The sequence below is a fragment of the Vigna umbellata genome, chromosome 10 (assembly GCF_029865625.1).
Source record: "Vigna umbellata cultivar VRB3 chromosome 10, Vumbellata_1.0, whole genome shotgun sequence".
In the NCBI taxonomy this organism is placed as follows: domain Eukaryota; kingdom Viridiplantae; phylum Streptophyta; class Magnoliopsida; order Fabales; family Fabaceae; genus Vigna; species Vigna umbellata.
In genome coordinates this window covers 11,918,809-11,939,758 of record NC_142174.1, presented here as the reverse complement: position 1 = coordinate 11,939,758, position 20,950 = coordinate 11,918,809, and the positions used below count along the sequence as shown (strand labels likewise).

The following is a 20,950-nucleotide window of genomic DNA, read 5'->3' as shown; positions in this document are numbered from 1 at the left end:
TTTGAAAAATTATTGGATAGAAGGCATACTAGACAGGAAAACGCTTTATTCTGGTGAGATGTTATTTTAGATATGTCATACCATCTAAAGATAATATTAAATTACAGAATATAAGTGGGGTAAAATTTATTTTATAATGATGAGTTAATCTTAAAATTTTATTTTCATATGAAATTAAAGTCATATAAAATATATTTTAATGAAACTCATTATTTATTAAATTTATCATGTAATTTATTATTAAATTATTTATTAATATTTAATTTTATGTTTGAAATGTATATGTTGTGAAGATTTTATGTTTGGTGGTAAAAATGGATGGAATGTGGAGAGATAGATGTTGTAAAGTAAGAATGATAATGATTTTGACAGAAGAGAAGGGTGGTCAGTGCTGTTTAGGCAGTGAGTTAATAAACTTAAGGTTGAAAAGCCCAATATAAGTACTAGCCCTACTCCAACATGTCCCCAAACCCACTACTTTTTGTCTCTCTCTATATTTATCTAACAATATCTATATTTACACACACACTTGGTAGATTCAAAATAATGAAAAAATACTTAGACAGTCAAAGTAAGAAAACTTGGCTTCGTTAAAAACATAGCAACAACCAACAATCATATCCAATCCATATATAAACAAGGAGGCACTTCCCTTCCAATCCAAAGGAGAATGTATGGATAACTACTCTTGGTACTTCGCAAACACTTCATTCAAAAACTTACTGTAACAATACATACTTGGCAACACAACATTATTTCTTTAATTTTAAGAATTTTAAATTTTGATCAGATCATGAAAACTGAAATGTCCGAAACCACCACATGATGAGCCTGCACTCCATACTGCCTGTATCCATTCGAGGTGCTAACTAAATTATTAACAATGTCGTATTCCTCCAATTACACCTCACTACTGCATTCACCAGATCCAATATCCTTCATTTATTTATCTTCATCAGTACGCATGTTATGTATACAGTTGAATCACATAACCGGGCATTCAAATTAAGGCAAGAACATTGATACGGTTGCATTGCTTCACTGCATGGGAGAATTTTATAATTGCATTTCTGTCCATATATATGTAACCAAGTTGTATCACACAAGGAGGTGGAGGCACGGTACATTTTGCATGTGCCTTTTATGATGGCCGTTCTGTGCGCACTGCAGAGACATGTAGCTTTGTCTTCAGAGTCCTTGGGGCCATCCTCTCCCTTTTCAAAACTTCATTAACTCACCTTCGCTCAGATACTAAATCACATACCCTATGCAACAATTAAGAAAAAAAGGAATAATAATATATGAACTCTCATCTTTTATGATCTGTTAAAACTCTGAAATCATATTGTTAGTAAATAATGTATATATCTTTCTTTCTTGCCTACATGAGCCTGCTGAGTTTCTGAGTTTTTAGCAGTGATAAATTTGCATATATAGATGGCAAAATTAGAAAGAAATGGAAAAGTAGAGCAGTATCTGCCATGAGTATCCCGTTTTGTTGAGTGGTCCTGGATTAGCTTTTTCAGATGAAGTATCCTAGAACGTCAGGAGATTGAGATCACAAAGAAAGGGTCCATGGCCAAATGTCAGCAAAGTCCCAAAATAATTTCGTACGAAACTCAGAAAAGGCTCACATGGTTGCAGGACTTTGTATGGCTGCAGTCACAATTCACAAGTCCACTGTCGGATCATCAACTCTGTCCATTCATCATTGTCCCTCATCCATCATTGAACATCGTGTTCAGACCTCTCTGACCTCTCAGGTAATCACCTTGTCCATGCTTCTGCCATTCGCTTTCATTGTAACATTTCAGAGGCCTCGTTGCCTCATGCTCGTTATTCATCAATTTTTCTTACATCATTACTCTAGCCTGCAACAATTCTCCTTTACCACTTGAAAAAAATGTATATGATTTTTTTCAAGTGTTGACTTAGAAAAATCAGACATGCTTCCAAACTAGGAAAAAAAACCAGAAGAGCAAGCGGCATAAAAATAGGTATTGACCCAAAAACAAAGCTAATATACGCTAATACTTTCATATGTTTGCCTTTGTCCACGAATCTACCATTAACAACGGTCCAATTCCCTGCGTCTCAATCACTTCTCTTGCAACAAAATAAGAAGTATTTTCGCACACTACCTGGAACCTGCAGTTTCCCTTTTTTAATAATGCAATCATGAAAAAGAAGTTCAATACAAATAAATGAGGAAGAAGTTCAATTCAAATATCAAAAATTTCATGTTCTAGTTGTAATTAAAACACATGTTTCGTAAGAATGAAATTAAATAATTAAATTATAACTATACTGTGATTTAGTAAAGCTTTATATAATGATAAATGATGGATGAATTTTAAAGTGTGATCGTATTATAACTATATTAATAATAATAATGATAATTATATACAGACATCAAATTCTAAACAAATCACATTTCCTATTTCAATTTCCACAAACACTGTCCAAACTTATAATAATATATAATATCAAAAGAGAAAAAAAAACTATATAGCAAATATATAATTTTATATTCTCCTCTAACCATTGACCAACATGTTTCATAATTTTCTTAATGCTTTTACAGAAATATCTTAAAACTATATTATATAATGTGTTATAATTAATTAATCGATAGTGTAAAAATTGTTTCAGCACAACACATACCTACTAAACTTACATCAAAATCACCTGGCATGTGTCCCACAAAATACAAAGTTCCAATGAAAGCCAACTTCTGGCAGTAACTTGTTCTCTCTAAACAACACATGCCAGGCATGCAGTTGTTCATGACAGTGGTAGGCCAGTGAAATTGTGGTGGATTCCACTACCAGTTTCAGCAGTAGCAAGAACAATCACCTTACTTCTAAATCCAAGCCAATGCATTGATCATAACCTAAATGTGGATGCAATTATTCAAAGAATCATAAGAAACAGACATCATATGATCCATATAGTGAAGCTAGGTTCAGCCAATCAATATCTCAGCCTATCACTGTTTCCTCCAAATTTAACTGCTTAAAATTATCTTGGCAGTAATAGCCAGCAGTCCCCACCTGTAAACCCAATAATGTCATAAATATTATTTGTTTCACTGGTATTAGTGTTTTTCACATAATAGCAATGCCAATTATGCTGCCAGCACTCAATATAATAAAACACCGTCAACACCGATATGTCACTTCATAAATTCTCTCCAAAATTCAAAAGCATGGAGCTATCAGATAAGATATTGGTAGATGTCAAGACACTTATAAGATATATAGAATAGAACATTCTAAAGAAATAACTAATCCAACTGATAGGATCAAATTCTCAGAGATAAAACTCAGAGGCACATGTCTCAAAAGATGAAATCATATTAACATTTTAAAAAGTATTTTATCGCTTTAGGAATTGAAACAATTGCACTCAACCCACCTGAACTGACAGAGTATCATCCGAGACACGATAGGCATAAATCAACTCCAGCACCTGGCAGTAGTTCTCAGAGATATGATAACGGATTTCGATTCTTCGGAAAGAGATAATAGACCAAAGGGTTTCTGCATCAGTGCCTCTGCAAAACATCTGACAGCAGCAACAAATTTGCACATGGAAATAGCATGAACAACTGCTCATTTGCTTTTGTCAGCAAACACATCCTGTTGTTCGATGGAAAATGAGACAAAAGCTGAAAAGAAATTTTATACAGCTCTTCTGTACCTGGATGATGCTACAATACGTGTTCACAATTACGTGTCGGTAACTTTGTAGAGACCATCAACCGCAGATAATCAAACGCCAAACAACAAATTATACAACATAGATAAAATCTAAGCAATGATAACAGAAGGGTTTTCTCAAGAGTTCTGAGCAACTTTTTGCAAGATTTTTAGTGACAGAGGTTTGCAGTAGTTTCTGCCTCCGTATAAGGATTCAAATGCTCACGGATAAGAGTTTTCCGTCGAAAACAAATAAGAAACAAAAACCAGTCCCGTTTGAATGTGCTTCACGATAACCTAAATTATTAGGAAGACAAGACCCCACATCCATCACATTCTAAATCAATCTTGCAAAAAGAAATTACGTTGCGTCAGATTTTGCCGTGTCTCACTGTTACAGTTACTTTCTTTGCATCTATTCTTTTCATGTGTTGAATCATACAGTTTTTTAAAACTAATGACAAAAATATAAGGATGTTTGAAATACGAAAACTCGATTTAAAATGTGAAATAAAAACGTTGATAAAAATCGCATTAAAGTATGAAATAATAGAAAAATATTAGTTATAATATTTTTTAAAAATTTGCACATGTTTAGTATGACGTTGAGGAATTAGTTTTATGTCTTGAATTAGTTTCGTTTAAAAGTAATTTTAATCAGAATGAATATGACACACAGTGATCTTATGTCGTTTTTCACCAAAGCGGAAACGTGAAAGAGAAAGAAAAGAGAAATTAAATGGTTGTAAGTACAGACAAAACTGCCAGGGATGGTGAAGGAAAAGACTTGAAACAGTTTTATGTTTGCTAAAGTAAATTACTACGAGAGAAAAAAAAGGGAAAAGGACGTTCTCGACGATGCCTCATGCTTACCAGAGTAAGAACATTCATGTCAAACCCAATTTATACATGCATTACATAAAAAATTATGTTATAATTATCCGTTTTAATCTTTCTTTGTTATATTGAATATCTTATTTTACATATAATCAAATGCTTATGTTAATTACACTATAACCTATGCTTTTTATTTATATAATTTCACCTTAACCAGTTTATAACTGATATTTTTTAATTTGGAGTTTCAACAGTTTTAGCGGTCATGATTCAATATAGGTTATTGTTGGGCCGTTTTGTGATGAGGCCCAATAGCCTCTTTTTCGTGCTATTCAATGGAGCCCGATCTAACTGTACACTACAAATAAAAATAGAATCAGAAATAGATAAACAAACCTTCAGATTATTAACTAAACAAAAAGATTAACTGACAGTTTATGACACGCACGCTGCATGACTTCCCTCATTTCTATCTTAATTTTTTTTATACAATCAATACATATTATTAGTCTCTAAATCGTCATACTTGAATTAGAGCAAATTTATAAATCATTAAAGAACCTTTTCTAATCCACTATATATCTTCCTTTTAATTTCAAATTAAATTTTAAAATCTTCTAAAATATCAACAATTTCTAGATATTATAAACTATTTCATTTAATAAAAATATAATTTATATATAATTTCAGATGAGGGATCGAGGATAGATTTCTCTAAGTACTTCAAGTCTTGATCGTTCACTTATTCTAATTATTACTCCAACTAATCGGTATATTGGTGGTTGACATGAAGAAAATATTCCAAGACTTCAGTTAGATATGTTTATCAAAAGTATGTAGAAGAATTAGGTCATAAAAAATGTCATATCAAACATGTATTTACAAAGCTTGTAATAATAATTAAATCAAACCTATTAATTGACTATTAATAACGGTTAATATTCTTATTAATAGCCTATCAATGATCATGATATTTTATTAATTGTTCTTTAATTATCTCAATGATTGTTTATACCGGCTTATAATGTGTTGGCTATTGGTTCGTCTGGCTCTCTACCCAAACGGGATATATGTAGTACATACATATATCATTGTAATTTGAGGATTACTCCCTACTTGCACCACCACATTTTTTAAAAATTCCAAAACTATCATTTATATTTTAAAAAATCCTACACCCCATCTTCTTTTCTTCAACGAATGTCAACATCCATTAAATAAAAAATTCTTCAACGGATATAACCACATTCATTCAAGTTTTATGTTTTTTTTTTAGTTTTTAGTTTATAGATATTATTTAAATTTCTTTTAAATTTGTTATGTAATTATATATTATTTTATTTTATTTTATTTAATAAAATAATTAATAATAATTTAATTTAATTATATTATTTTTTAAATAATTATAATCAACGGATGTGGTCCTGTTTAAGTTTTTTTTTTAATTTTTAGTTTAGTAAAATATTATATTTTAAATTAATTTATAGATTATTTTTTTTTATAATATATTACGTAAATTAATTTTATTTTATTTAATTAAATAATAATTATTAATTGAATTAATTTGATTTTTATTTTACTTTAAATTAAATTAAATTAACAATAATTATTTAATAAAATAAAATAAAATAAATTTACTTAATATTATTAGAGGATAAAATTAATTTGATTTTTATTTTACTTTAAATTAATTAAATTAATAATTATTATTTAATTATATAAATTCAAATTAATTTACTTAATATATTATAAAAAAAATTAAATAATTTATAAATTAATTTAAAATATAATATTTTAATAAACTAAAACTTAAAAAAAAAAAAAAATTCACATATGTCGCGACATATGACATATCCGTTTATTATAATTAATTAAAAAATAATTAAATTAAATTAAAAATAATTATTTAATAAAACAAATAAAATTAATTTACATAATATTATAAAAAAATAAAAAATAATAATAATTTATAAATTAATTAAGAAAAAAATATAAAACTTAAACGGATGTGGTGGAGGAATTGGATTGGTGTAGAGAGTAACCATCTTGTAATTTTAGTAATTTTAAAATAATATTATACATAACAAATGGTTAACATTCTGATACCACTAATTTTAAGTATGTCGGGTGGGTCTCAATCTGTAATCAGTATGCACATGTTGATGTGCTTTTGTATTTGTAATTGGTCTCTTTAAGAAGAAGAAAAATAATGATGGCCTTTGCTATGAATTCTAATCCATGGATCCGAAAATCACTCCTTCATCATCGAATACTTTGAATAATCTGCTCCTCCGAACAAGGATTATGTATATTTTATCCTTTTTACCAATTATTTTTGTCTCTAATGATTACTAATAATTTTTATCCTCAACGTGTATTAATACAAGTTTATTAAATTTTAAAACATTCGAACGAACTTATGGCTCTCAAAAGTTGACCTTATAATTTATGTCATAAAAAATATATCTCTTGGTCTCTCAAATATATTTCATGTTATTCTTATAAAATATAAATACTATTAGTAAATAAAATATAAAAAAAATGTGGTACTTTAAAATCAAAGCATATTTTTATTGTTAGCGGTTAGTTCTTCCATTTTTCTTTGCTGGGCCTCGTGGCCCGTTTATTCATAAAATCGTTATTCGAAATAGTCTCCAACTCGAGAACAAGAGTAGTTTATTTTCCAAAATGATTATGTAAATACTTTTTATATTTTGATTCTATCAGAAATGTTAACTGTGAAAATTTTATTAACTTTCATAAAAATAAATTAAATAGAAACTACCTTAATTCAGTATAAGAGTTATTTATATTACCGTGTACTATAGGATGCCTAACCCTCCAACTGTCGACCAATAACCCGACAACAATTAAACCGCTGCAGGACCTTCTCATTACCCGCGTTGTCAACCACTTGATAACCAACCGTAATGACATACGATCACATAGTGTCGTCGACCACTTGACGCTCGACAACCAAATAAGTACGATCGCATAGTGTCGTCGACCACTTAACGCTCGACAACCAAATAAGTACGATCACATAGTGTCGTCGACCACTTGACGCTCGACAACCAAATAAGTACGATCGCATAGTGTCGTCGACCACTTAACGCTCGACAACCTAATAAGTGATATCACGACATAAGGTATACGTACGACACGCTGTTCGTATACCTTATGTCGGCACATAGAATGATCGACATACTGATACGACATTGTGGTTTAGCGGTTACAGATAAGCGGTTACACATATTGGCTAACCAGCGCCGTGAATCACGGAAGCAATTGACTCAGTATCAGCACACGATTTAGCGGTTACTTCTAAACAGTCAGTTTCAGTAACTGACTGGATTTTCAGGTAAACGGTTTATTATACTGTTTTAAATACACAAAGCACACCAGAAAAAAGGTACGTTTTTCCCCTTAGAGAGAATTTAATAAGATTTTCTTATCCTAACAACACCCCTGTTGACTTGAGCGTCGGAGTGCCTTTGCAGGTACCCAGCCCACCGTATTCAGAGAATCGAAGAAGAGAGAGAAAGAAAGGACAACACAGTGAAAGCAGCACAGAGAAGGAGCAAAGTTGTTAGGTTTGGATTATGTAAAAATTACAATATAAAATAATACACAAAATTATTTTATATTGTAATTTTTACATAAACTATTTTTCGAAAATAACTGAAATAAGGGTTAAATATGTTTTTAGTCCCAAATTGTACCTTACTTTGAAACAGGGACGAAAACCAGAAACGACCAATTTAGGGACTAAAAACATATTTAACCCTTGAAATAATTAACAGGTCTGGTGTCTTTTAAAAGTAATCTTTAACGTTAATTAAAATTTATAAAAGCGAAGTAAAATAGTATGAGCAGGGGGAATTTATTTATTATTGAGACAGTGATGAGTGAGTGGTCCTGGGTTGTTGTTGTGTGATGAGGTTTTTGAAATAGTTTAGGTGCTTTATGTGTTGACGAGGTTGCAATGTTTTGAAGAAGTCGATTTCAGGAGTTGGTCAGAAAGATGGGTCCTGCTATTCAACTTCCGCAGTTAAGAGTTGTTGATTTTGCAAAATCTGCTTTTGAAGAAGACAACATGATTAGGAAGCGTGATCATGATTCTCCATTTCTTTTCACAAAAGCGTTGCTAGATTTGCTTCGCCCTTTTTCTTAACACAATTCTATTCCATTCCATTCTTCTAACCGTCCCACTTCCAACTGTCACTTAATAATGATTAAATTAAAACTACTTGCTTGTTACTTTACTAAGAAAAAAAAAAGAGATTTTTAAATTTAAGCGTAGTAAGTAGTATTTCTTACGATAGGTGAAGAGGTAATTAAGAGTAGTGGTAAGTACAAGTATTTAAGTTTGGGTTTTATTTTCCCTGTGGCAGAACCCAGCTCATTGTCTTTTCTCTGTCATTAGTTAAGTCATTTGAATTTGCTCGCAGAAGCTTTGAATATTAATACGGCATGCAATCATTTTGTCAGAAAAAAGAAAAGACAAATGATAAGCATTATTCAAATCTAATATTCTAAGTAAAAATAAACTTTAATATCTACAAACACTTGGAGTGCATTTGAATGTGATTTTTAATGAGCTTATTTATTCTCAACTCTTCGATAAACGTCCTTTTCAACACCAAAAAGATAGGAAGCAAATTACGGAATATAGATACTAGTTATTTGAAGGTTGACGTTGAACAATTTGAATGAAGTTGAGGCATTTCCCGGTGGAATGGATTGTGCAGGCGTGACAACAAAGCCTGCCAACGCATTTCTCATTCGCACTTCCCAACAACCCAATTCACCAATTTTCACACTGCCATAAATCGTTTTTCTACTCGTAAAATCTGATAAATCGCTTCTCATTTGTGCAGTTTTCAAATGCTTGGTATTTTTTGTGCAAGCTTTTGTTTTTACAAGAAAAATAATCACATGTGGTGGTGGTGATGATATTGAATTTGTAAGAAACTTTTTGACTGGGGTTGATGGCCTCGTGTGTTGTTCCATTTGTGGAATTAAATAAGGTGAAGTGATAAATTTATACATAAGCTTTGATTATCTCCATATGATTGTCTGCTTGTGATAGAAGTGGCTAGAGGCCATTCTCACAATCTGTTAGTAACAGAACAGTGACTCGGTACCTACAATAGCTCCTGCAATGCAAGTAATCAATAAACAATGCTATTAAATAGTAAGATTTGCAAGAAAGTGGAAGAAAACCTGTCGTTTTATTAGTTTAAATTTCAGTGCTTTTTTAGATGCTTTCTCCCTCACAACTATGTGCCAGTTTCCATTCTTCTATTCCCCACACCACACCAACTATTCCACTGCAAACTCCCATGACATGTTCATTTTAAATTTGTGGTATCTATCTACTGCCATCACGCTCTCACCTTCTGCATTTTTTTATTACCAGTACGTCCACCCAGTTCAAAACCAAGATGATGGCCAAATTTTCATTGCATGGACGAATCTACCCCGGCTGTCAAAATCCAAAATTTAACTCCATTTCTCTATTCCCACTTTATAAAATGACGATCCAACACTGCATCTCTGTGTTAATGGTCGCTTTGATTTCAAGAAGCAACAATGCCTTCACCAAGCATTCTTGGTTAGAAAGACCAAAAACTTTTTTTTTTTTAGAGTGTGATTTGATTAGCTAGCTACTCACCATCTGAATATGAGCTGGGTTATTGTGAAAGCCAAGAAACGCAAAATGAGTTGAACATGGCTAGTGTTAGCAAGTGACTCGTGGAATCCACTTAAGAAGTTTAAACGAAATTGTTTTCTTGTTTATAAAGTTGTCCACACGTTTTTAATAGATTTTTTTTTGTGTGGTTAATTTTGTTAACAAACTTAGTGTGACTCCTACTTTTTTGTATACGATTCTTTTAGCTTTTCACAATAATGAATAATTTTAGTTAATTTAATCAAAGATGTGTTAGTTTTGTAAATAATTTAAACTGATTTTATTTGTTAAGTAGTAGTGCTTAGTATTTTCCTAAAGAAATCAGTACAGTACATTATTGGAAGAAGTCTTATATTAGCATATCGGACATTAGGTTAGGGTTATATTAAGACAGTCTTTTTCTCTTTTTCCTTAGAAAAAGTTTTAAATTAAAGTTAACAATAAATACTTCAGAGTAATAAAATAATTGAAAATTTTTAACAGAATAGAGATGACCGAAAAAAAACAGATAAAACAATGAGAAAGCGTGAGAAAAATGAGATACTGTATTTATGAGAGGGTGATGTACAGTGAGATGATGCAGAGAAGGAAAAAAGTGCAAAGAAAAGAGAGTGCACACGCAAGAAAAAATAAATAAACAAATACTATTTTTCTTCAAAGGTTATTAATTTCACCTAACTTTCTCGAAGAAAACAATTATTCAACTTTTTCTTTGTAAGAGAATTAAGCCATGCTCTCTTCAGAAAATGTATTTAGTTCGATTTTTTCAAAAAGACAAATTGATTTAGCCAAAAAAAAACATTTTTAGGTTTAAAATTATTCGACCATTACCTTAGATTTGTACCTAAGAATTGTGTATTTGTTCTAGATTTAAAACTGACACATAAAAGAGAAAGCACGGGGTAGCTTTTTCAGTTCTTGACTCCCATAAGAGCTCATGATAATGTTGAATACAGTCCTGTTGCTGACCCATGATTTACAGTGGGAGAGGAGTTTTTCCTTTGAAATTACCCAAAGCACTTGTTTCATAGATGCCCTACTTTTCTAGCACATCCCAAATCATAAATATTGAGTATTCAGCAGTATTATAACTTAAGCTATCCATATGCTGCAACTTTCATATCATTTTATCATTTCTTATTTCTCTACCAAATTTACTCATGTGCCAGTACATTAATGTAGACTGTTTATAAATATAAAATTATCAGGAATTTCTTTTACAGATTTTAATCCTTGTATGCATTGATCAACGATGGGTAGATGAAATAATTAGTGAATTTATGATAATTAAGTGATAGTATAAAAGTGCTTACATTAGATTAGATGTTTGAAAATGGAAGTGGTTTAATAGTGTGCAATTAATTTAGAAGTTTGAAATGGTGAATACTATGGCAGTAGCGAAAATGACTCTCCTTGAATATTATGACAGTATGCGTGCGTGGTCAGGATTCAGCTTGGTACGTAACACCAAATGAAACCTGTGAATTATGATGAGGTTTTTTGTTTTTGGAATTAATGGGATTTGTAGTTTTAGCAAAGAAGGAGACAGAGGCCACGTGGGTAATTCGAAGAAACTGAGAAGGGCAAAAAAGTGATTCCAGATAGCTGAGAGTAAAATCCATTTATTATGGCGCCATGTCCCATCCACTCCTCCTCTCATTCATTCCTTCTCTGCTGTACGAACAAAACATAGCCACAATGAGACCCCATTTCTTACAACTCCAAACAAAACCCAGAGCTACCGAAAGGTCTCTTCTTTAAGATAAAACAGAGAGATAGAGAGAGAGAGACAAGACAACATATCACAACATTACCGTCTTGTTGTTGGGGTTCGGGTAATGGCGAGTGGGTGGATGAAGTCATTGCAGTGCAAGTCAAGAGCTTACGAAGACGTCTACCATCCAAATTCTAAATACCTCATTCCCAGTTCGAGTTGCAGAAAGAGCGTTCAAAACATCAAAGACGTCGTCGTCGACACCACCAAGCCCAGGCCCAAGTCCAAGCCCAAACCCAGGCCCGAAAAGCCTCTTCAGAAACACCCCAGCTCCAGATACCCTCCATCCGCAGCCAAGCCCGATTTTGAAACCACTATCAACCGCTCCCGGAGCGTCACAGCCACCGCCACGCGCCACGCCGACCCTCGCTTCCCTTCTCTCACCGAACTCACCGAGGGGCATCCTTCGCGGAACGTGGTGGAGATAATCTTTCACACCAGCTGGGGGCCCAAGCCTTTCTCGGGCCGTGTCGAGATGATATTTAAGGTCCACAACGGCCCGAGAACGGTCTCCCGCTTCGAGGAGTATCGGGAGACGGTGAAGGGCCGGGCGGGAACAGGGACTGGACCTGCCCATGACTACGAGGAGAATGCGAGATGCGTTGCGGACGGGAATGAGGTCATGAGGTTTCACTGCTTGGGCCCCACCTCCAGCGGCGCCCCCTACGGCGGAGCCTGCGCGTTGTCCTTCCCCGGCGGTAAGGGCTCGGCTATTTGCACATTCGCCGGCAGCGGCGACGCCCATGAAAGCTCTGGCGGAGGTAGGGGCAGGAGGGCAATGCTTGTGTGTCGGGTCGTAGCGGGTCGGGTCTCCAAGCAAAATGGGTTCATGGAATCGTTGTTGGATGGACGAGTTGGGTTCGACTCAGTCAGTGGGGACAACGGCGAGTTATTAGTGTTTGACTCGCGCGCTGTGTTGCCCTGTTTTCTCATCATTTATAAATTGTAAAAACACGTATTTACAGTTTGCTTTTTTTTTTTTTATAAACACTTTCTTTTTTTTCTTGATTTATTTTCATTTGGGTGTATGTATGTTTCTGATTGTTGAGGTATTGAACTCAACCTCCTCTTATTGCATTTATCGACCACGCAATGTTTCTTCACCGATTCGGCAGTTACTTCCTTTCAGAACTCCATTTTTAGGGTTATTTTGGGGCATTGAAAAATAAAGTCAAAGTTTGATTATTTTATTTGAAGAACTGGTAATTAAATTTGAAGAATCGAATATAATTTTTTTATTGATTTTGAAGAATGTTACTTTTATTGGTTATACATTTTGGCCTAGGCGATACTTTAAATGTATAGGAAAGTACATACTCACTAGTTAGGTTTTTTGAGAAAATGAATTAATGAGACGGTTGGAAAAGGCTTTAACCAGGCAGATAGAAATGGTGAATGAAAGAATCACTGTCGCATCTGTTTGCTTCGTCGCTTTCAGGTAGTAGTAATGTAGAAGAACTAGGAATTATTGGGTAATAAGTCGTTTTAGTTAATTTAATTACTCCCTCTTTTCACCGAATTCCTAGCTGATGGGTAATGGCAATGGCTAAACCTACACGGCAATGGTTGGCCGTGTGGTTGGAAATTTTGGGTGTTGAAAACTCTAATTGAGGAACATGAATGGTGAAAGAAGTGGTTGTGTTTGAATTGAAAACGTGGTCTCCGGCGAAAAACGCAGAATAAGGATTGTTGTGAGGAGAAGGAGAAAGGGTCCCAGTGGCATGGGGAAGTATAGCGCAAGTTACGCAATGAGTTAAAATAAAGGCGTAACATGAAGTTGTCTGATAATGAAATGATATGAGAAAAATCAAATGACAAATTAACTAACTTCAACAGCACCGAGTCATTTTCTTTGACGCAAATTAATCTCTCCCAATCCAACTTCCTACTTCCCTACGTTTCTTTCCTTTCCCATTACCACTTCTTTTATTAATTGCCTTTCCTTTTATTATTTATTTTTCCTTATAACCAAACTTTCCCCTTCATCATTACTTTCCATAATGCTTCTCCTCAGCTATTGGTTTATCTTCTCGGGTACCACCCTAGCTCCTATTTATATTTAATTATGGATTATTCTTAATTAATAAATAAATACTTTGGACAGCCATGATTATTATCTATTTTGAAGTGTATGATCGGATATCAATGATCCAACATCAGGTGAGTCTTTCAAGAATTTAAAATATATTTTTAACTTTAAGTCCTCTTGTAATTGTTTATCCAATTTGTTTAGAAGATATATGTAGAATATATCGTGATATTAAAATCAGTTCAACGTTGATAATTCAAATATTAACAATGTAGATAATCACCTACCTCTTTACTTCAAACTTATGTTTATAGATTTTAGAATGATACCTTGATTAACAATGACCTAATTAATAGTTCAATTGTGGGTAATTACACTTTACCTATAAGTTTGTTAGCTTTAGGATTAATTGTCTTAACCACTGGTGGATCGATTCATCTTCCTAACCATCCAACCTTATTGATGGCTTGCTCATATGTTATTGCAAAGCTGACTATCTAGTCCATAGTTGACCGAACAATCATACAATACATTATCTTATTAGAACTAACTTTTTATGAGATTTTGGATCTTAATACCGCATAGTCTCTTTAGCCTTAGTATAGTAGAGTGTAAGGTTAAAAATTTCATTGACCCAATCGACATTGCACTTAATGACCCAATCTGTTTTGCGCCTAATACCACACAGTTCTCTTAGTCTTAGCATCGTAGAACATAAGACTACAAATATGCCTTTGAGTGTCTTAAGAGGTCGCTCAGTTTTGTTAGGTCACTTGAAAGGAGCCTTGATAGAACACTTTGAAAGGTCATTCTCGAGTGCCTTCATGTTGTCCAAAATCTTTAAATACCTTGTAAGTTTACTTTTTAGAAGACTAGTGTTCGCCAATCGCATCTTGAGAGTCTAATGCTTATCAATCGCTTTTTGAGAGACTAGTGCTGACCACATTTTTGGGAGACTAATGCTTAACCGTATTCTTGGAAAACTAATACTCAATATGTTTTATTGAAAAAATAATGCTCAACTAATCGCCTTTTAAGAGACTAATCTCTCGACTAAATTTTTGGGAGATGACGGCTCAACTAGTTGTTGGGAAGACTAATGCTCAACTAGTTTTATTTGAAGACTAATGCTCAACTAATCGTCTTTTGGGAGACTAATTTATTGGACAAATTTATAAGAGACGACAACTTGACCAACTTTCTAAGAGACTAATGTTTAACCAATCGCCTTTTGAGAGACTAATTTCTCAGCCAAAATTCTAGAGATGGCAACTCGACCAACTTTTTAAGAAACTAATGGTCAACCAGTTTTATTAGGAAACTAATACTTAATCAATCGCATTTTTAAAGACTACTTTCTTGACCAAATTTTTGGGAGACAGTCGCTTGATCAACTTTTCAGAAGATTAATACTCAACCAAATCGTTTTGAGAGTCTAATTTCTATATCAAATTTGTAGAAGATGACAACTTGATCAGTTTTTTCGGAGACTAATGTTCAGTCACTTTGGAAATCTTTAACAAGTTGCTTTTGGGTGCCTTAAAAGATTCATCTCATTTTTATTCATCACGAAAACATTGTAATATTAAGAACACTCTTCACCAACAGTAAGAAAACAATAATTATAAACAAAAAAACCCATACATAAAACATCTTAAGAAAAAAGAGCAGTCTACCGATAATTTTTTACCACAATATTAACAATGAAATAATATAGATAATATGACCCAGACAATTAAATATGCAAACATTTGGTTTCAACCTTCCTTCCAAAAATACAATTTTATATGCGTTTTTTGTCGAAAACATTTTCAGACGTTATGAAATATTTTTCATTTGTAAAATGACATTCATTTAAAACACCTAACAAGAGTAAAATAATGTTAAAAGAATGAATTTTTATAATTTTTTGAAAAAAAAAGTAAAAAATAAAAGAATAAGAAAAAGTAATATCAATGTAAAAAAATTATGTATCAAAAGTATCATTTTTCTTTTCATTTTCCTGTTTTCCAATTAGAGGAAAACAAATTTTAATCATTCTTCACTTTATCTTTTGTTGTAATTTTTTTAATGAAAAAATAGTGTAAAAGTTTTTCTTAATATATTAACGAAAGTTACCAACCCATCCTAATGACAAAATGAACCATCACAATATATGCATTCATAGTAATGATTTATCAACCCCAACTATTAAAAAAAAAACATTTTCATGCATCAAATTAAATAAAGTATAATAAAAACTAACCCTAGATAGGTGATTAAAAGATCTGGCCGTTGGTTTTCAAATACAGATAACTCTAGTTCCAATTTTCTTATTCATGTATCTAAATAGTTAAATATTAAATTATTCTTACTAGAAAGATCTGGCCTTTCAAAACCTTTTTCAGTTCATGAAACAAAAATTATATAATACTTAAGACATATTTAACCTTTTCGAACGTTTGTTTATTGAAATGTGAAAATATATTTAACTAAGTTACATTTTTGTTGATTTCTTTAACAATAATAAATGTTATTAACTTTTGTAGTTACATTTTTTTTAACACTTCGAATGATCACGTTTACTTTAGTTTTATTAATTTATAATTACTATGATAAGGTTGACGTTAGGACTCAATGGATCGGATAAAAATATTACCTACGTGTTATTATCTCACTCGTAATAAAAATTCATTTATTGCTCAACGAATTTCCGTTTAAAAAATAATAGCTAATATTTTAAAACTCACATATATTTTCAGATATTTAAAAATATTTTTTTACAAATTTTTAAAACAAAATCTAAATAAAATTAAAAAAAAATATAAATTAAAATTTAATTTTAATTAAAATTAATTTATATATTAATCTAAGAAAATATAAATTAATTTTAATTTTAATTTTAATTAAATTTAACTTAATAAAATAAAAATTAAATTTTAATTTTAATATTTTACGAATAATAAATATTCGTGGATAGAGATAGTATGATATTCGCACTCAAACTCATTTATAAATCATTATTAAATACATATGTGAGTGAGTACTAACTATTCTTTATAGATTTTATATGTTGATATCGGTGAACATATATATATTTTTTTCTTTTCATTCCTTGTTGACTATTACAATTTAATAACAATTAAAAGAAATGTGTTAAGAAAGAAAATGCATCTGAAGTATAATTGTTCCTGTGAACACAACAACAAATTAGTGACAAAGTTTGGTACTTCTCCATACACGCTCAACCTCTTTTTCATGTCTTGTGTTATGCTCAATATCTACCCATTTTAAATAAGAATTATCACCATATAGAAAATACATTTTTAACCATTTCCATCCCATGGCTTTGTCGTTGAAACATAATCGCAATTTTTAACCATTTGTTCGTTGTTTCATACTCAAACATATCAGCTCGTTGACGATTACACCATTAGTAATATCATTTTCTGATTAGTGAAAAATTTTCAATAAGTGTTTTTGAAAAGACGAGTAGCAGGTACACTACAAAATCAGCAGCAAAAGATGCTTTCCTTGAATAATGTTTTTTTGCAAATTTCACCTTATATAAAAATCATATTAGATAAATAGATATTATAGTTATAAGTGCATATTGAAATGTTGATTATCGATTTTCTCTGATTTTCTTTTTGAGTGTCTTATGTTTGACTAAGTTGCCTCCTAACAAGGAAAAGATTAAACAATCAAATATACCAAAGATGAAAGAAGAAAAGATGTTACTAATGATTGTTCAAGACTTAAAAGATATTGAATGAGATATGTGGCATGTAGATACTTGTTCCAATAACCATATGAGTGGAAGTAAATCTTCTTTTCATTTCTAAATGAATATTTTTTATCAACTCTTAGTTTTTGGGATTTCTCTATGATGAAAGAAATGAAAAAATATTATATGAAATTAAAAGCCAAGAAAGATTTCATTGAAACATTTGTTAATGTGCCGCATGTTCTTGATTTGAAAAACAATTTTTTAAGGTTTGAAAATTAGAATAAAAGAGCTACATTTTTAACATTAGCAAAGGTGCTTGTGAAATTTATGATGCTATTATATATGTTAATTTGTTGTAAAAATGAGTTCAAAATGACTTTTCCCTCTAAAGATTGAAAACATTCAATCTAGTTTAGTGGTCAAAGGAAAAGATCCTTCTTGGCTTTGACATTACCATCATGAGCATTTGCATTTCAAAATATTAAAATTCTTCAAACAAAAATAAATGATAATAGGTCTTCAATATATTTTTGTCCCTTCTTAGATTTGTTAATAATGTGTTTTTTAGTAAATAATAACAATCTAAATTTGCGAGCATAAAATCATAGAGGACAAATAATGTTTTAAAGCAAATACATAAGGACTCGTCTAATAAAATCATTATCTAATAGAGATAAAATATACTTAATTATTTTGATTGACTATTACTCTATAACACAATACGAGACTATTGTTTACAAGAGAAGTCAAAACCTTTAACTTACCTTTGCTTATACATCACAACAAAATGGTGTATCAAATAGCAAAAATAGATCAATTCTCACATGGTGAGAAGTCTACTAGCACAAAGCTGAAGAAACTACTTTTTTTTTTTGTTTAATTGTGACCCATCATTTTTTTTTACTCAAAGAAGGAAACTGGAGAAAAACAATGGATAATACAATTGGTAGCAAAAGCATTACAATAATCAATAGTGTATATACAAAAATATTTTGTATCCCTTTGTAAGACGTGACTCTTTGGTGATTGATTGCATTAACACAAAATTCTTAATGGATCTTATAATTTGATGTTACATTAGCATTTCTTTATCATTTAATATTAAAATAAAGATTTATGATTTTTTGACACACCTAAATTTTTTACATTCATTTGACACTGTCCTTACTTTTTAATCTTTTCTTTTTTGAAACAATACAAAAGTTTACACTTTTATAATCATTTTATCATTGTAGTCTGTTTCAAATGAATGTAAAAGTGTTTCATACCATTGCTCCAAAATAAAATATATAAATTAAAGAAAGGACTAAAGGATTCTCCAATGACTTTATACAGTTAGAATTGTGACATATTTTTTTAAATATTATATTTGTAAAATATCTTTCAAACACACATTATTTGTTAACGTGAGAGACTATTTTCTAACACTTCATATACCTAATTACAATAAAGTTTAAGTTTTATACATTCCTAATAGGTTCAGGTACTTGTGATTATTTTCTATCACTTGAGTTTTGAGTCAGCTATTCAAAAGTTATAAATAATTTGATTATATATAAAATGTTACAGATTTTTTGTTTCACTTATATGACTTATAAGCCTTCTAATTTATCATCTTTTAATTAAACATAAAATGTTGCATCATTATAAATTATCTGTTAAGAATTTACTTGGTGACTACTTTCTGTTATTTCGTGAGAGAGACAGTAGTACACATTATTAATTTACTAACTAAATATAAATAGTTAATTATAAAATTCAAACTTAATCGACATATTTAATTTCATATTTTTTACATGTAATTTCGTTAAATTATATTTTTTAGATATATTACTATACTTTTTTGCATGTGGGTGAATCATTTTGTTAACTTTTTGTTGTATATATATATATATATATATATGTAATTACTTATCTTTCTAGTATATGGTATTCTCTATTATTATCATTTAGTTAAGGAATTAATTTGAAGATTCATTGTATAAATTATTATCGTCATTTAATTTAATGATGCATTATATAATAATTATTATTATTATCTAATGTGTGTATTTTTCTCTCCTTTAATATTGCATTATTGTAACTTACCCATTATGGGTGCAGTGATGTGAATTGATGTGTTATATGATAAAATATTATTATATTGATTATTGTTCACACTTGTATTACATTAATTACAATTATATGTTTTGGTACGTTGTAAAATGTGAGAGCATTTGATATATGGTTATCTACTTGAAAGCGTATTCATTAATTTTAAGAGGCCTGATTTAGATGACGACAATTATATTATGTTTCCAACTATGGAAATATGTTATTTTGTTTATTCTTATGAAACATATGAATAGTTGAATAAGTATCCATATCGATCGGATATTATTTTGTTGCGCAAATTTTGGTATCACTGTTTAACATGTGTTTTTTGAATATAATTTTCATTTTAAATTAATGATTTTCATATTTTAATTACTAACTAATACTAAGAGAGAGAATATTAAATAAATCATAGATTATTATTAATTAATAATCAAAATATTAAAGTTAAGATACGATCATTCTTACATTATTGCCTAAGACAAATATTAGACTGAAATTGTGATAATACTCACCAGTTAATGGACTAGGACAATCAAAAAGACCTTAGTGCTAATAGAGATTAATTTGAATTCAAATAAACATTTATGATTAATTCTTTGACCATTATATTAAATTCACGTGCTATATTTTGTTATATATTAATGGTGTTTAAATCCCATAAGTTAGCACTTGCTTTAGAGTGTGAACCTGAACTACTTACAAAAAATGTATAATCTAAACTTTATCATTGTTTATATCTGTGATTACTTACTTATAGTAGAAAAAATTGCAATTATCTCTAATACTAAATCCTATTAATTTTAAATTATACTTCTTTTAATAAAATAATAGTTACAGTTTCTAATTTTAAATAGATACTTATATTTTTTTCATTTATAGTTGTAATGAATGACATCTATCTTTATTACATTTTTTGAAAAAGGACACTTATTTCCAATTAATTTTTTTCATAAAAAAATCTTTAATTTTTATATTTTAAAACTTCAACTTTCTAATTTTTATATTTTTCATTTAAAATTTTGTTAATATAATATTTTTAAATGAAATAAAAAAAAAACATAATGTCACTTAACTGAAACAAAAAAGTATAAGAGATATAAATATTTAT

The 20,950-nt window shown here is 30.6% G+C and overlaps 1 protein-coding gene and 1 long non-coding RNA gene across 3 annotated transcripts; one reads left to right on the top strand and one right to left on the bottom strand.

Annotated features, from left to right (window-relative positions):
* Nucleotides 1-679: 679 nt before the first annotated feature.
* Nucleotides 680-4,120, bottom strand: LOC148191917 (uncharacterized). 2 transcript variants are annotated; one of them, XR_015782558.1, is made up of 2 exons: nt 3,418-4,120; nt 680-3,053 (listed from the first exon to the last, which is right to left on the bottom strand). It is a non-coding gene; the product is annotated as an uncharacterized LOC148191917 (long non-coding RNA). The 2 variants fall into 2 exon arrangements; XR_015782559.1 differs by having other exon boundaries at nt 680-2,893.
* Nucleotides 4,121-11,883: 7,763 nt separating this feature from the next.
* LOC124819508 (uncharacterized) lies at nt 11,884-13,110 on the top strand. Its single transcript, XM_047291041.2, has one exon. The coding sequence runs from the start codon at nt 12,072-12,074 to the stop codon at nt 12,954-12,956; it is 885 nt and encodes a 294-aa protein (XP_047146997.1). The 5' UTR covers nt 11,884-12,071; the 3' UTR covers nt 12,957-13,110.
* Nucleotides 13,111-20,950: the final 7,840 nt, after the last annotated feature.

What these genes read in the sequence shown, in the direction of transcription:
- LOC124819508 (XM_047291041.2), top strand. Translation starts at nt 12,072, where the DNA reads ATGGCGAGTGGGTGGATGAAGTCATTGCAGTGCAAGTCAAGAGCTTAC.